General features: G+C 45.7%; 1 protein-coding gene across 1 annotated transcript; it reads left to right on the forward strand.

Annotated features, from left to right (window-relative positions):
• Nucleotides 1–205: 205 nt before the first annotated feature.
• Cdc7 (cell division cycle 7) lies at nt 206–15,497 on the forward strand. Its single transcript, XM_051170483.1, has 11 exons — nt 206–323; nt 4,427–4,510; nt 4,747–4,882; nt 5,816–5,909; nt 5,993–6,135; nt 6,899–7,148; nt 7,612–7,707; nt 8,478–8,653; nt 10,029–10,111; nt 12,211–12,360; nt 15,109–15,497. Exons 1-11 carry the CDS (start codon nt 227–229, stop codon nt 15,495–15,497), a joined length of 1,698 nt encoding a protein of 565 aa, XP_051026440.1. The 5' UTR covers nt 206–226.
• Nucleotides 15,498–15,880: the final 383 nt, after the last annotated feature.

The following is a 15,880-nucleotide window of genomic DNA, read 5'->3' on the forward strand; positions in this document are numbered from 1 at the left end:
TGAGCTTCCCGTGGGCGCCGGTTTGGGGAGTTGCGTGGGCCGGCTCCGGGCGAGCCTTCCCCGTCCCCGCTGGGTGTGTGTCGGTGCTAACCGCCGTCCCTCCCTCACAGTCGCGGCCTGGGTCTGTGGCGAGCCTGCCTCACGCTGTTCCGGAGCTCACAGCTGCTGCTCGACCCCCGAGGACCTGACTCCCCGGCCCGCACGCACTAGGTCTCTGGGGACTCAGATGGAGGAGCCAACGGCGTTTTCTCCCTCGCGTGGCTGTGACAGGTGTCCGGCTGGTGACTCTTTAAAACAGCGTGAGCAGGATGATAAACTTCCAGGTACGGTGTTGAGTCCCCGGCTGTACGGTTCTGAAGTTGTGCGGGCAGCCATTCTAACTATATTATTATTATTATTATTATTATTATTATTATTATTATTATTATTATTATTATTATTATTATTTTAAAGTAGGAGGAAAGGGAAAGGAGAGATGTAATTAATTTACAGTCTCATAAAACACACACACGCCTGACTCATAAACTGTGCCCACGTGCATGAGTTCCACTTGACTGTATTGTTTCCTAAAAGCCATCGTCTGGGTCCTGAAATACTGATTTTGACTTAATGTATAGTGTGCACACTGTATACTCCCAGAAGCTTTAACTGCATTTTAAAGAGCCTAGCATCACATGTTTTGTTTTTTCATTTTTTTTTTTTTAACTTCTGGCTAAAACTAAACTGTTCTTTAATTGTCACAGTGAGTGTCCTTTTCCACGCCCCTCTTTATGGTATGCTGTTTCAGAACTTAAAAACTTGAGGATCCTCTTCCATTCACGCTCTGTTTGTCCCCTGCGCGCAGCCCTCCACTCTTCTCTGCTGTTAGATGGGTATGTGTGGTGGTGTTTCTTTTCCCTTTCCCTGCCTGCCTCGTTCACTCAGTTCTTTCGTTCACTCACTGTTATTGAAGTACCATTAACTTCCCTACCCTCAGCTGTCTCCTCCCTTTTCGGAGTTCCAATCTGTCTTATATAAGCTGTTAGATCAATCTTAAAGTACTACTGTTACCTAGTGTGTCCCCCCCCTTTTGTTACAATAACTCCTTTTTCAGTTTGGCTTTTTGAAAAATAAATACACACACAGTGCAGCAGCTGAGTCATATTCATGTCGCATTTAGTACTCGATATGGAGTCTGGCTCCTTTGCGCATTGTTCCTTGTGTGGATGCATGAGTCCAGTCTGGTCCTACAATTCTTTTCAGAGGAGTACGCCTTTTCTGATAATCTTGAAAACCTGGTGAATTAATTAGGGTGGTCTTTATTTCCTGTTTAAAAAGTTGTGTGGCTTTTCTGTGACCCAATGTAGGACACTACAGATAGTGGCGATAGTGATTTTCAAAGCGCCCTGGGACTTTATCCACAGGGTTCTTTGCTGTGACTTAATAAAAAGCGAAAGCTGTATTAGAAACATAATTTTAGTGAAGACTGAAAGTGATGAGGCCTGGGTGCAGTGCACATCAGGTTAGCTAGTGGAGCTGTTGTGTGCCGGGCCTTATCTTAACTCCTTATTGAAGTTTTGTTGGGGACTTGGGACGTTTTGTGTATCTTTGCATGTGTAGAACCAGAGAGGATTCAGCACACAGTAAGGGCTTGATAGTATTAAATAAATGCATAAAATAAATACTTGGCATAGCAGATGAATACCAAAGCCCTTTGTTCAGTAGTGTTGAGGTTTTGAAATACAACCAATTATTCATGCTTATTGAAGAAAATTTGAAAACCAAAGTAAAATGTGTTACACTATTTAGTTTTCTGTGTGTCTCTGTCTATGTCTCTATAAATAGAACACATATATAAACATGCATGTAGAGGCCAGAGGACAGTCTTGTGAATCATTCCTCCCTCAAGTACTGCCCACCTTTCTGTTAGTTTAGACAGGGTCTTTGGCTGAGAGCTCACCAGTTTGGCTAAACTTGCTGGCAAGTGTGCCCCAAAGACCTGCCTGGCTCTGCTGCTCGAGCTCTGGGGTTGCGTGTGTGTGCTGCCATGCCTGGCTTTTTGACATGGGTTTTGGGATCAGCCTCAGGACCTCATGCTTTCATGGCCAGCATTTACCAACTGAGCCATCTTCCCAGCCCTAGATACACACTTTAAAAATTAAGTTGGGATCATAATCAACTTATTTCTAATGTTGCTCCCCCTCAGTGTCAGGCATTAGTTTTGTGTTGTTAGGCTAGTGCCCCACCACCGAGCAGCACTCCCAGCTCCTCTGCTCTGTGTTTTGCTTGGTACATGCCTTGAAAACTTCTTATGTACTTAACTATTCTGCAGCTCAATTTAAGTTTCGTTGCTTAATATGTTGTTATTGCCTTTTATTGTTGAAGTTTTGAATCATTATCACTTTTCCCCTGTTAAGAAAAGTGTTACATTGCACAAGTCGCTGACATAGGATTGGATTAAATGTTTATTGTTGTCTCAACAAACTTGTGTTTTAAGTTATATGTTCCAAGTGAAATGACAAAAATCTATTTGATAAAAGAATGAAGTTTAAATTATATACTGAGTGTCTCCTTCATAGTGGTAAATTATCCTAGAGAGTCCTAATACCCAAGTGCATGCTTTCACAATGGGCTACAGGTACCATCTTGTATGAGACAGATTCAGTTTACATCTCCTGTCACAAAATCTTCAACGTATTCCAGCTTGTATGAAATTATATGATCCCCTAAGTGTAGGAAATTTGAGTTAGTATACAAAGTCCCCCAAAAACGTGACATACACTTAAACTATTACTATCCCTCCAGGTGAGACTGAAAACACCCTTATGATGGGCACTTATTAAACATACCCATGGTGCAGGCAGTTTCCTACATGTTAGAGGTGAGTCAGTGGTTGAAGCATTGAATTAATGTTACCAAGCTAGCCACAGGCAGAACTAGTGGCACACAGAGCTAGCCACAGGCAGAACTAGTGGCACACAGAGCTAGCCACAGGCAGAACTAGTGGCACACAGAGCTAGCCACAGGCAGAACTAGTGGCACACACCTCTCACGCACTTGGGATGCAGAGGCAGGAGGAGCTCCCAAGTTTGAGGCCAGTCTTGTCTACACAGCAAACTGCACTAGCTACATCAACAGCTGTTGTTTTATCATCTACAGAAGAAAATAAAACTTGAGATAAAAGGTTATAGTTGTGCCTGTGCCATTTGGGTATTTCAGGGTTAGGATAAATTTACACAACACGCTTTACATGAAGCTTGTCATACGGGAAATGCTAAATGTGTGACTGTGATAATTCTTACTCTTATGTTTTGTTGGGGGGAACGGTTGAGATTGGGTCTCCCTGTGTTTCCTGGCTGTCCTGGAGTTTGCAAGGAAACAACCGTGTGAGAAAATAATGCATGTGAAATTGAAGTCACTTTGAAAATGCCCTAAACTTTTGAGTATAATTATGAGACAGTAGCTCATGCTTGGCCTCGGTTCTGCAGTAGAGTCTGAAGACGGTCACATGGTCCTTCTTTGTAGTCCTGGTTTAATAGGTTTTACATTACTGCCTCCACTTACTTAGCTATGGATACTTTTATATTTACTTGAAAGTAACAGTTTTTCTGGGGGACTGCGATAGAGGATGACATTACCTTTGGGGATTCACTAAGTGAGTTTTCCCCACACACTGAGAACCGTAGAAGACTGTTTGTGAGGATAGACTGTCCTTCTCTGCACAACACCTTCCCAGCCTGTAAGATTTTGTCTTTGTTATCAAGAGTCCCGAAGTATGCCCTTGTTATGCCATCTAGTGATCACAGCACACATCGTGTGCCCAGTTTTTCTTTTTTATATTTTGGGTATTTGTTTTGAGTCAGGCTGGCCTCAAAGTCAGTATTGGAAGTACCAGCATGCACCACCACACCCTGCTTGCAGAGTTTTAAACACTTTTCCAATGTTCTGTTTCCTTCGCTGGCCTTAAGCTCCTGCCTTAGGCTGCTGAGGAGCTGGGACTACTGCGCTACCCTGCCCAGCTTTAGCTCTTCTTCGCTTTACGCTCAGCGCTTTCTTGTTAGCGGCCCGCTATGCACAAACAGTATCTCTTAGTGCGCACCTCCAATACGATAGAGAGTTGCTGTGTTTAATTTGGGGGCTTTTTTTCCCCTGCAAGTTAAAATTTTCTAATTTGCAACTTCTTAACTCTTATAGGACTTTAATGTTTATCATTTTGTAGTTAATTTTTTAAAATATCTGTCATTGCTTTATCTTTTTAACCTGACAAAGTGTGAGCTGGGTGATGGTTGCAAATTTGTGTAGCAGTACTTGGGAGGCAGAGGTGGGGGAGTCACAAGCGCTAGCCAGCGTGAGCTGTAAAAACACCTGTCCCAAGCCAACATGAGCAACAACAAAAATCAGAGTGTCTCTCATTGATCCTAACTGTAGATTCTTACTTTTGTCATAGGCGTTGAAAGAGATATTGAGGAACTTTGTAAAGCTGTACCACAGCTTGTCAATGTATTCAAAATTAAGGACAAAATCGGAGAAGGTAAGGTAGGGGTATATTTCACTAATGTTAAACTGTTGAAAAACCATAATGATGTTAGTAACTATGGTAACAGATTTTCTCCGCCTTGGTAAGAATGAAAGTAATAAATATTTAGAATAAGACAAAGTCATAACTTAATCTAGTAGCCATTAGGACTTGTTAAAATCTCTTACAGCATTGTTTTCCTTAACATTTTCAAGGTCTAATGTTGGGAAATGTCCGTCATTGCTTCGTAGGCACCTTCAGCTCTGTTTATTTGGCCACGGCACAGTCGCAAGCAGGACATGAAGAGAAAATTGCGCTGAAACACTTAATCCCGACCAGTCACCCTGTAAGGGCTGCGGCAGAGCTTCAGTGTCTGACCATTGCGGGGTAAGCAGCTTAAAGGCGTGTCAGGGGAGTGGGTGTGTCTGGTTTATAATGCTTAGGGTAGACAGCAGTGGCGATAAACTTGTCCCTAAAGTTTTCAGTTAATTGTTGCTCTTGGTTAGTGCTTTGCTCTGTACCATGCACTGGTTAGAATAAGAAAGAAAAACCACGAGAAACATACACATACCAAAACAAAACCCACTGAAACACAAGGTCAGAAAACACAATGCATGGGCTACAGAAAAACATCCACGCACAACATGAGACCAGAGTCTACAGAGCTGCCCTGAGCTGTGTGTGTGCTGGCATCTGCTGGGCACCGCTGCCTTTAAGGGTGGTCAGCACACCCGTGAGACACCATTGGAGACAACTAGTCTTCTCTGGGCAAGCAGGTGTCAGCTGGCTTCTTGGTCAGGGTTAGGGTTAGGTCAATGGTGGGAGCTCACATCTTACCCCTGCTGCCCACGGTGCTGGGACCCCTGAGGCTTGAACTGGAGCGTGCTGCCGCAGTCCCTGAGCTTGTGCGCGCGTCAGTCCTGCTGTATCTGGGAGATGTCACGCATGCCTTCTAGCTCCTGCATCTCTGGGTCCCTCTTCTGTGTAGCTCCCTGGGCCCTGACAGGAGAGGTTTGCTGAGACGTCCCATTTAGGACTGAGCGTTGCAGAATTTCTCAAGACTGAGTTTATTAATAGGTATGAAATGCTCGAGTCAGACCTTGACTGGTTATAGGGCTGTTCACTTCCTCAGTTAAGGCTGTAGATAGCTCAGGTTTGGATTATTGCAGTAACCTCATAACTGCTATTTTTATTTGAAAATTCTATCTTTTATAATGTCAGTTAAATGCTTATATTCAGTGATGTGATTTTGCAGTTTGTAATGGAAGTACATATGCCTGCTAAAATAATTGGTTTTTAAGACAGTGCATTTTCCACTAGGGGGCAAGACAACGTCATGGGAGTTAAGTACTGCTTCAGGAGGGATGACCACGTGGTGATTGCCATGCCGTATCTGGGGCATGACTCTTTTTTGGTAAGTTTTAATAGTTTTTAACTTTAATCAGCTAAATATCCAGTTGAAACCATTTTGTGACTTTGTTCATAACTCTATTTTAGGACATTTTGAATTCTCTCTCCTTTCAAGAAGTCCGGGAATACATGTTTAATCTCTTCATAGCTTTGAGGCGGATTCATCAGTTTGGTATTGTTCACCGCGATGTGAAGCCCAGCAATTTCCTGTATAACAGACGCCTGAGAAAGTAAGTACGGAGAATCCCAGGAGACGTGAACAGTTAGCCGTGAACAGCTATGGAGTCCGTCTCTTAGACTGCGGTGTTGGCGTTGTTTCTGTTTACTTTGTTACTGTGTGAGGGAGAGAAAATGAAATGAGGAAAATACAAGTGTTGTAACACAGCGCACATCGTGCGACATGCGGTTACATGGGAGGGACTTAGAGCTGAGCCCGCCTCACGCGAGAGCCTTTGTTTCTAGGCTTCATGTCCTTGTTGTAGCAGATGAGAACGTTGGACAACATAATCTGTTTTTTGTTTGAGCACCAAAGTTGATACACGGATATTTTTGTTGATTACATGTGGAAGAGACCTTATAAACTGAACGTAGCATTTATGTTGTGTAAGTATCACACTTACGTTAAGGAAGTTAACACTAATTCCTTAGCCCTTGTTTTCTGTAACTTCTAGGCTTGTTCAGCTAGGATTGTCCACTGTAACGCCACCTTCCCCACTGCTGAGCGACCAAGGGCTTTGCTTTGTGTCTTTGCTGTGCACTCCTTCTGCCTCGTCTCAGCACAGGCCTGAGAGAGATAGAGTGCTCAGCCGGTCGGCTTAAGGATACATCTTTCTTTATTTTTCATTTTTTTACTTTCAGTCTTTGCTTTTAAGTCCTTTGGAATTTTTTTCTTTTTTTTTTTTTAAGGAATGTTATACATTCTTAATTGTTCATACAATTTTATTAAGATTTAATCTCCACAGGAAGTTTATAATACTTGATTTTGCTTCTTAGGTATGCCTTGGTGGACTTTGGTTTGGCCCAAGGAACTCATGACACAAAAATAGAGCTGCTCAGGTTTGTCCAGTCTGAAGCTCAGCAGGAAGGTTGTTCAAGAAACAAGTATCATGGCGTCACTGGGCACAAGGGCTCACTGAGTCGCCCAGCACCTAAGAATCTGGACCAGCAGTGTGCCACAAAAACTTCTGTCAAAAGACCCTACACAAACGTGCAGATTGACATCAAACAAGGAAGAGATGCAAAGGTCCTGCCTCTTATGTGTCAGGCACAAACGTTCAGGAGAGTTCCCCTCAGTGTGCAGCCACAGATCGAATTATGTGATAAAAGAAGTTCCCTGTGTTACAAAAGTTTAGATTATTTGTCTACTCTCTCTCTGTGTCTGTCTGTCTGTCTGTCCCTCCCTCTCAAAAGCATTATTATAGAGGAGGTTCTGAAGTACGTGTCTCCATTTTGGCTGCACAGGGAAAAGAAGCACCGTGAGGGTGGCCTCAGCATTTTAATGGTATGGGGGGCGGTGGGTGGGAGGGTGGGTCTGTGCGAGTTTATCCTGTAAGAGTTTTGCCTAGACTCTTCTCCTTTCCCAGAGTGGTTTGGTGCCTGTAGCTGTTTCTGTCTATGTCACTTAAATCTTAAAGCTAAGGCAGAGTGAGCTGGCAGAAAGTGTCACAGATGTAACCCTTACTCTCCTTGTTCTGTTGGCATTGTAGGAGGGATCTGTAGGCCTTTCTGTCCAGCGCTCTGTTTTTGGAGAAAGAAATTTCAATATACACAGCTCCATTTCACATGAGAGCCCTGCAGAGAAAGTAAGTAATGTAGCTTCCTAGCTCACCTGCCAGTCAGCCACCCACCCACTGCCGAGTTCAGGGAGCCAGTCGTAGGGGCAGCATGTGGTAGTTGGTGAAGGTTTTACTACTTTGAGCAGGTACTCAAAAATTCGACCTTTAATTTTTTCCTGAACTTTTTGTGGTGGAATTTTTTGTTTTGATCATCTACTTCTGTTCTTTCTCTATAGGAGTATTTAGAACAGGGCTAGACTCCACCTTGTGAGCTCCCAGCACTTCACAGTTATAACACACAGCAGTTTAAAGAGACCTGTAAAGTGCTTCGAGGTTGGATGGTTTCAGGTTGGCTTAGGTGCCCTGTGACAGCAGGACAGCAGGTTGGCTGCGGCAGGGCAGCGGCAGGCTGCACTGAGTGATCAGTAGCTGTGAGGACAGTGGAATTCTCTTCTACTGCATCGGGAAATGTTCTAGTAAAGAGTCAAATGTTTGCCCAGCTAACTAGGAAAATGTAATGTTATTTGACAGAAAACGCCAAGAGAGTCTAAATTTTCTTGAGACAAAGGATTTTACTACGTAGACTAGGCTGTCATCAAACTTGGAATCCTCCTGCCTCAACCTTCCCTAGTTCTGCTATTACTAACATACAGCCATATCCAGGGGCCTTGGAGCGTTTAATAGACAACAGTGTGGTTGGCCGTCCACTTTTGAAGGGTTAGGGTTATGCTCTGTTCCTGCTTTTGCCGTGCTAGCAGTTGAGGACGTCTTGTCAAGTGTCACAGCTTCTTTTGTAGCTCATGAAGCAATCAAAGACTGTGGACATAATATCCAGAAAGGAAGCAACAAAAAAGACACCCACTTCTACGAAGGCTGTGACTGGTGTGATGAGGAAGACTGCCAGTTCTTGCATGGCTGCCATGACGTGCGACTGCTATGGAACAGACAAAGTCTGCAGCATTTGTCTGTCCAGGTAATGTGTTTCCCTGGTGCTGCAGAGTCAGCGTGCTGCCAGAAAGATGAGCGACTGACACCTGGGTGGGATATTGGTTTAGTGAGGGAGAGGGAGAAACATGGGTCCCTCCCCGCACACAGTGGTACACTGAGCAGTAACTGCTGTCACATACTCACTTGATGAAAACACATGTGCGCTTACATGCAGCTAGGGGTGGGTGGAGGAGGCTCCTGGATACATTTGTTTGCGTATGTCATTGTTTCTGCTGTGTTTATTCCTGCCTGTGCTGAATAACTAGGACCAAACAATGCTGCTTTTCTCTGCCGTGAAAGTTTTTCCTTTAGACTTGGTTTTTATAGATTCTTCCTGATTAACTCAAATGCACATGTGAATGAATATACCAATAACTAAGGATCCCCAAACAAGAGAATTTTTATATAAAATTCCTGTTGTGTTCTATTTTCCTATTATGGTTTTTATTATCTACCATCTGTTTGTATACTTGGAAATTGTGTTAAAATCTAACTGGGATAAGGCCAAGGTGTGAGGGCTAGGCCAGGGCGTGGGGGTTGGGCCAGGGCGAAGGGATTGGGCCAGGGCGTAGGGGTTGGGCCAGGGCGTGGGGGCTGGGCCAGGGCGTAGGGGTTGGGCCAGGCCGTAGGGGTTGGGCCAGGCCGTAGGGGTTGGGCCAGGGCATGGGGGTTAGGCCAAGGTGTGGGGGTTGGAGGAATAAATATAACATCCAGAATGCTTATTGCATTCAGTTTTCAGTGCTTAAGAATTTTATTTGGGGCTGGAAAGATGGCTCAGAGGTTAAGAGCACTGTCTGCTCTTTCAGAGGTCCTGAGTTCAATTCCCAGCAACCACATGGTGGCTCACAACCATCTGTACCCTCTAATGGCCTCTTCTGACATGCAGGCGTACATGCACTCATATATATAAAATAAATAAATAAATTAAAAAAAAAAAAAAAGAATTTTATTTGGGCCGAGCCTGGTGTCGCACGCCATTAGTCCCAGCACTCAGGAGGCAGAAGCAGGTGGATCGTTGTGAGTTGAAGGCCAGCCTGGTCTACAAAGTGAGTCCAGGACAGCTAAAGTTGCACAGAGAAACCCTTTCTCCAAAAACAAAACAAAACTAAAGTAAAAATTATTTATATTGACACCAGGACAGGATTTTGTAGGAACTTAGTTTTTGGACTTAGATAGTTCAACTAAATTTCTTTCTTTTTTGAGACAGGGTAGTCTCTCTATGTACCTCGCTGTCCTGGAGCTCTGTCTATGCAGGCTAGGCTCTCCTCTGTCTGCCAAGTGCTGAGTCAAAGGCGTGTGCCACCATGCCCCGCGAACAGACCACTTTATCCTAACGAGGCGTCTTCTTTATTCCTCACAAGGCAGCAGCAGGTGGCCCCAAGAGCAGGCACACCAGGATTCAGAGCACCAGAGGTCCTGACAAAGTGTCCTAACCAGACTACAGGTATGGTACAGAGGTCAGGAAACGCAGCACCATTGAGATTGCTTGTTGTCACCACTGATGCCTGACACTGAGCCTCAGGTAGTCCCAGCAGTGCAGCCTCCCACTTGTAAGATAGTGTGCTTCTTTACAGAACTTTCTGATCTTGATGCTGCTTGTTTTAAGTGACCCCTGCCCTGCCTCGTAGGTTTTGTTTGCTCATCCTATTTGCAAGGTGATTTTACAGAGAATTGTAGCTGTCACCTGTGTCAGGGAGGCTGTGTTGAGCAGTTTTTGTCAGTGTTAGGATTGACCGCTTACTGTTTACTTAGTACCTATGGTACAGGTAAACTGTTTCATTAACTTTGTTGGTTACCATGAAAGTAATACAGTGGCAGTTAACATACTGGAAAAAAAAAAAAGTTTCTAGAATCCAAAAAATGGTAGCGCTTAGAAGACACCTGTTAAATGTGCAGTGAGTCCTGCCGTTCCCTTGGATCTTGGGCGTTGAGGACATTGTTGTGCACCTGTCCTGTGCTTGCCAGTGACAGAAAAATGAGCCTTGACTGTTATGTCCTAGTTAGGACACACATGCTCACAATTACAAAATGACTTCCTGAAATGGTGACAGAACTGTCTAGGGTATTGAGGGGCATCTATTCGTATCCAGAGGGCTTATGAAAGGAAGTTCATAGGAAAAAAGCACCTCTGAGGAAATACTGTAGAGTTGGGCTTGGCATTGAAGATGACCTGAGAAACTCAAAACCCCCATAGTCTAGCTGCAGGGAAACTAAGTGTAGTGTCGCTCAGTACAAGTGATGCAGGAGATGGTAGGAGTACACCAGAAAGGAACACACAGGCTGTGTGCCGTAGATGCTATTCAAGGACAGACAATAATGACTGTTCTAGAAGGTCACTGCAGATGGACAGGGAAAAGAGTCTGTAGGCTAGTATCCTACGTGCTCCAGGTGAGAGGTCAGGAGTTGACATCCTAGCTTAGAAGGTGTTGATTGTCAAAACTTACATGGAGTCCTGAAGGAAGAGGCGTTCTGGGTGTGTATAGTACTAGCGTGAGGGTCGTGGACATGTACCCAGACACTAGATGGAGAAGGAAGGAGGGAGGGAGGGAGGCCCTGGCTATAGGGAAGCTAACATTGGATTGTGCCGCGCCGGGCTGAGGTTTGTAGCACATCCACGTAGAGTGAAAGGTGGACTGACGCTCAGGGAAGGAGCTCAGCTGAGCATCAGTGTAGAAATGGTAGTTGCAGCTGTAAATGATGAAACTGTAAGAGAGACTATGCAGGGAGGAGATTACACCTCTGAGGAACCTCAGCACCGAGGGTGGAGGAGAACACAGTGACAGAACAGTGGCAAGTGCCCAGGGGCCAGGGCAGTAACTCAACACTAGGATGCTTAGGAGAAGATGCCACGTTGAGCTGGCTTTGCTTTGGTTGTGGTGCCGGGCGGGGCTCAGACCCAGGGCTGTGGCTGTGCTGGTGTTGACACTGAGTTCTCACTAGGAGGGAAACGCTTGCACTACCAACTCACATCCTGAAGCGCGTCCAGATGTCTTCCCGTGCAGCCATTGAACTTTCTTTGATCCTATACAATGAACGTTTATTTACAATTTTCTAATGACGAAATGTTTTCTAATTCACCAGTATGTTCAAGAGAGAAAACTACTGGGTGGTGGCGGCACACCCCTTTAATCCCAGCACTTGGGAGGCAGAGGCAGCCAGATCTCTGTGAGTTCGAGGCCAGCCTGGTCTACAGAGTGAGTCCAGAACAGCCAAGGCTACACAGAAACCCTGTCTCGGAGAGAGAGAGAAAGAGAGAGAGAGAGAGAGAGAGAGAGAGAGAGAGAGAGAGAGAGAGAGAGAGAGAGAGAGAGAATTACTTTGTAGGAAGAATGGTAAATAAGGGTTGTAATTATACCTTAAAATCTCCCAGGAGACTTAAATATCTAATCTAGAACCATCTGATGGGATCCATGCTGAGTCCGTCCTGTGTTCTTAACTTTTAAGGCTTCTAAGATGTCATCAGGAAAGGTCTGCAGCTGCTGAGTTAGATGACCATACATTCAGAATTTGAGGCTGGTTTCTAAACTCTGTTTTCTGTCACAGCGATTGACATGTGGTCTGCAGGTGTCATATTCCTTTCCTTGCTCAGTGGACGGTACCCATTTTACAAGGCCAGTGATGACTTAACTGCTTTGGCTCAAATCATGACAATTCGAGGATCCAGGGAAACTGTCCAGGCTGCTAAAGCTTTCGGTAAGTTTGGTATCCTAGAACAAGGCAGGTGCTTTGATTATCAACTGTAATTTGCTAAATAAATTGTTATAAAATTCCTCTTACAAGTAAACTTGTCTAGTAATCTTAAAGTCATCTACTCCTAGGAAATTATTCACTTGCTTGAAAACAGTGATTTTCCTTAGAGCGTGATCAATCATTTGACATCATCACACAGAGTAGTGAGCGTGACAGACATCGTCACATACAGTGTTAGGACTGTGTATGTGATGGTGTCAGTCACGCTTTACTGCTCTGTGTGTGATGGTGAGTGCTTGTATCGCAGGTATGTAATGCCATGTTCAGTTAATGTGCATAAATACTAGCAACACAGCTTAAGGCTGAGATACTGCATTCTGTGGTGTGCCTGAGAGATACGTCAGCCTTGCTCTGGTAGCCCAGCTCGATGCCTGTGGCGTGCCTGAGAGTTACGTCAGCCTTGCTCTGGTAGCCCAGCTCGATGCCTGTGGCGTGCCTGAGAGTTACGTCAGCCTTGCTCTGGTAGCCCAGCTCGATGCCTGTGGCGTGCCTGAGAGTTACGTCAGCCTTGCTCTGGTAGCCCAGCTCGATGCCTGCCGTGTGTTTATTCTCCAGGTAGTAGTAGAGTTGCTGCTTCCCAGAGGTTTGGGTCAGTCAGTGAATGGAATGGACAGCGTCATGGATGGCCTACCTCACGAGCGACTAAGCTGCCCTGTGCCTGTGTGGTCTTAGCAGTCTCACGGCAGGCTTGACGCATGTCAGCAGCACTGACTGCACTGTGTACTGTCCGCCTGTGTGAGAGCATTTTGTGTGAGGTTAACAGGATGAAGTGGTGCGTGTTACATTACAGAGAAATACATGCTTACTTTGTCCTCAACAACTTACAACTCTCCACCTCCCGCTAAACAGCTTTAAGAGAAGTAGAACTTTGTGTTGAAAAACTGAGCTCCCCTCTTTCCTAGCAGGAGTTAGAATGAGGCCTAGAAATGGAAGTAACATCCGACGCAACAGTGCTCTGGGGCAAGTCCACAGCAGCAAGCAAAGCCTCCTGGGAATTGGCTAGTATGGCGCTGTTATCTATCTTTTTTAGTGAGATAGCAGTACTGCCGTGGTTTTCTTTTTGTTTTGTTCCTTTTGAGACAGGGTTTCACTGTGTAGCCTTGGCTGCCCTGGATTTACTATGTAGACCAGACTGGCCTCGAACTCAGAGACCTGCCTGCCTCTGCCTCCCGAGTGCTGGGATTACAGGCGTGCACCACCACGCCTGCCTTGGGTGTCTAGTGTAGTGTCTGCAGTTACTTGACGCAGGTCTTACAGCCTTGAGCTGTTGCAAAAGGCAGGCGCAGTGCTCACAGACATGCCCTGCCATGACTGCGCTGACTCCCCGGTGCTGTGCAGAGGCTGCCCACTGCCGGTGATCCTTAAATGTGTACCCAGTTGTACCAAATAAATTCAAATGCCTGACACTATATCCTGGCCGAATTTATTCATTAGTTGTTTTCCCTCAATACTTTAAGTGTACTCTTGGTCCTATGCTAAAATTTATATGTCCATCTTGCCTGGGCTGTGCGAAACCCCATCTTATGATGTCAGAGCAAGGGATAAACTGCACAGCTATCCTTCTCTGGCTAGAGTTTCCTAGCAAAAGCAGAAGAGATGTTTTAGAAGTTAAAATGGATTGGCTTATATCCTCACAGGCTTAGTTTGAGTTCATTTGCTTCCTTTGCTTTCTCCGTTCCTGCCCGCCTCACTCTAGTAACTAACTTAGAACACCTGAAGGCAGCTGCTTACTGCCCAGATTGCTCTGTCGGCAAGCTGCGTGCGCCACCAAGGCGCCCGCCCACGTGTGCGTCTCGTTGCTGATACAGCTGGTCTTACTAGAGGTGTGCCTCCACTCACCAGGCGTTTGTGTGGGTGTGGGGACCAGAACTCTAGTCCTCACACGTGACACAGCAAGCGCTTTCTCTACTGAGTTACCAGTCTGACATTTATATTTTTGAAAAATCTGAGGCCTAGTTTGTAGATTGACTCATTCATGAACGTGCCTGGGGTGGGTACCAGGTACTGTTTATTATGAGCTGGCAGTCAGAGCTTAAATCTTAGTCGAGGGAAATGTTTCCTGTGAGAAATGAACAGCGTTGAGAAAGAAAGAAAGGAAGGGTATGAAGCTCTTACTTAGGAGAGGTCCTAAAACAGCATCTAGATTATTCAGGCGAATGCAGGGTTTTGGGGGCGTCTAGTACAGCACTCACTGAGCACCTGGTGCGCACCGGGACTGTGCAGGCTTAGTCTCCCGCGCGCGCAGCCTTGTAGATGGGACAGATGTAGAAGTAGGGGTTGAACTCTGCTGACTGTAACAGGAACTTGACCAGGACGTTTGGCATGTGCACCTCACCATTAGGGTTCTTGAGCTAGACAGAGTGTGCACAGGAGTATCTTAACATGCCAGGGGCATCCTACACAGGCAAGAGCTGTGCTAGAGGCATGCAGGTTAGGGAGGAGGAGAAAGCATGGGCTCCAGCTGGTTAAAGCTGCGCCCGTGGCAGTCAGGTAACACCTGGCATAGCTCAGTCAGCCCCTGCTTTCTGTCTTCTGTCCCTTGCTTTGTAGTCTGGCTTTCGGCTGTGAAGTTGAATACAATTTGAGCTTAGCGAATGGTACTCGGCCTCATTCTCAGATACAGAAGTACATCCATGAGGCACGTGACTAGACGTGAGGTGCTTCTGATATATTCAAATATTTTTCTTTTAGGCAAATCAGTTTTGTGTAGCAAAGAAGTTCCAGCACAAGATTTGAGGAAGCTGTGTGAGAGACTAAGGGGTCTAGACTCTGCCACTCCCAAGTTAGCAGCTGACCCGCCAGGGTGTACTTGCCGTGTCCCTGCTTCAGGGGACACTGGCCACAAAGCTTCCCGTGGACAGACTTCCGAAGCGCAACGCTCAGGTGGGTCCTCGTGTACAGGGGACAGTGGCGGCTGTCGGGGTCGTCACAGGAACTGTCCTGCCAGCGCGGAAGGCTGGGACGCGGTGCCCGATGAAGCCTACGACCTGCTTGATAAGCTTCTGGATCTAAACCCAGCTTCAAGAATCACCGCAGAGGCAGCCTTACGGCACCCGTTCTTTAGGGACACGAGCCCCTGAGTCGGCTCTGCATCTACTGCCACTGTCGTTGTGAGGTGGGTGGACAGTCACAGATTATTGGCACCCGAGTCCAGGGAAGGAGGAACATCTTATTTTGTTTGAAATGACAATATTTGCTCTGGTGTCGTGTAAACAGATGAAGAATAATTCTTAAAGATTCTGGCGGTTCCTTAACAGGATTTTTGAGTTACACCACCATGTGGACTCAGATTGTTCGTTTCCTGGTTTTGTCTGCCTCAGGAGCAGCTTTAGCCTGGTGCATGGGCTCAAGGTACAGGTCATAAAATTACCAAATAGGACAGGAAGTAGATGGGTGTGTGGTCTCCACTATGTGCATGGGGATTGGCTCTTGGTGCTGTACAGGAAAGAGTGATCTTCCTGTG

Source organism: Acomys russatus, chromosome 28 (assembly GCF_903995435.1).
Source record: "Acomys russatus chromosome 28, mAcoRus1.1, whole genome shotgun sequence".
Classification (NCBI taxonomy): domain Eukaryota; kingdom Metazoa; phylum Chordata; class Mammalia; order Rodentia; family Muridae; genus Acomys; species Acomys russatus.

What these genes read in the sequence shown, in the direction of transcription:
- Cdc7 (XM_051170483.1), top strand. Translation starts at nt 227, where the DNA reads ATGGAGGAGCCAACGGCGTTTTCTCCCTCGCGTGGCTGTGACAGGTGT. An exon ending in GCAGGATGATAAACTTCCAG is followed by an intron (nt 324 to 4,426) that starts GTACGGTGTTGA and finishes CTTTTGTCATAG; the next exon opens with GCGTTGAAAGAGATATTGAG. An exon ending in TAAGGACAAAATCGGAGAAG is followed by an intron (nt 4,511 to 4,746) that starts GTAAGGTAGGGG and finishes ATTGCTTCGTAG; the next exon opens with GCACCTTCAGCTCTGTTTAT.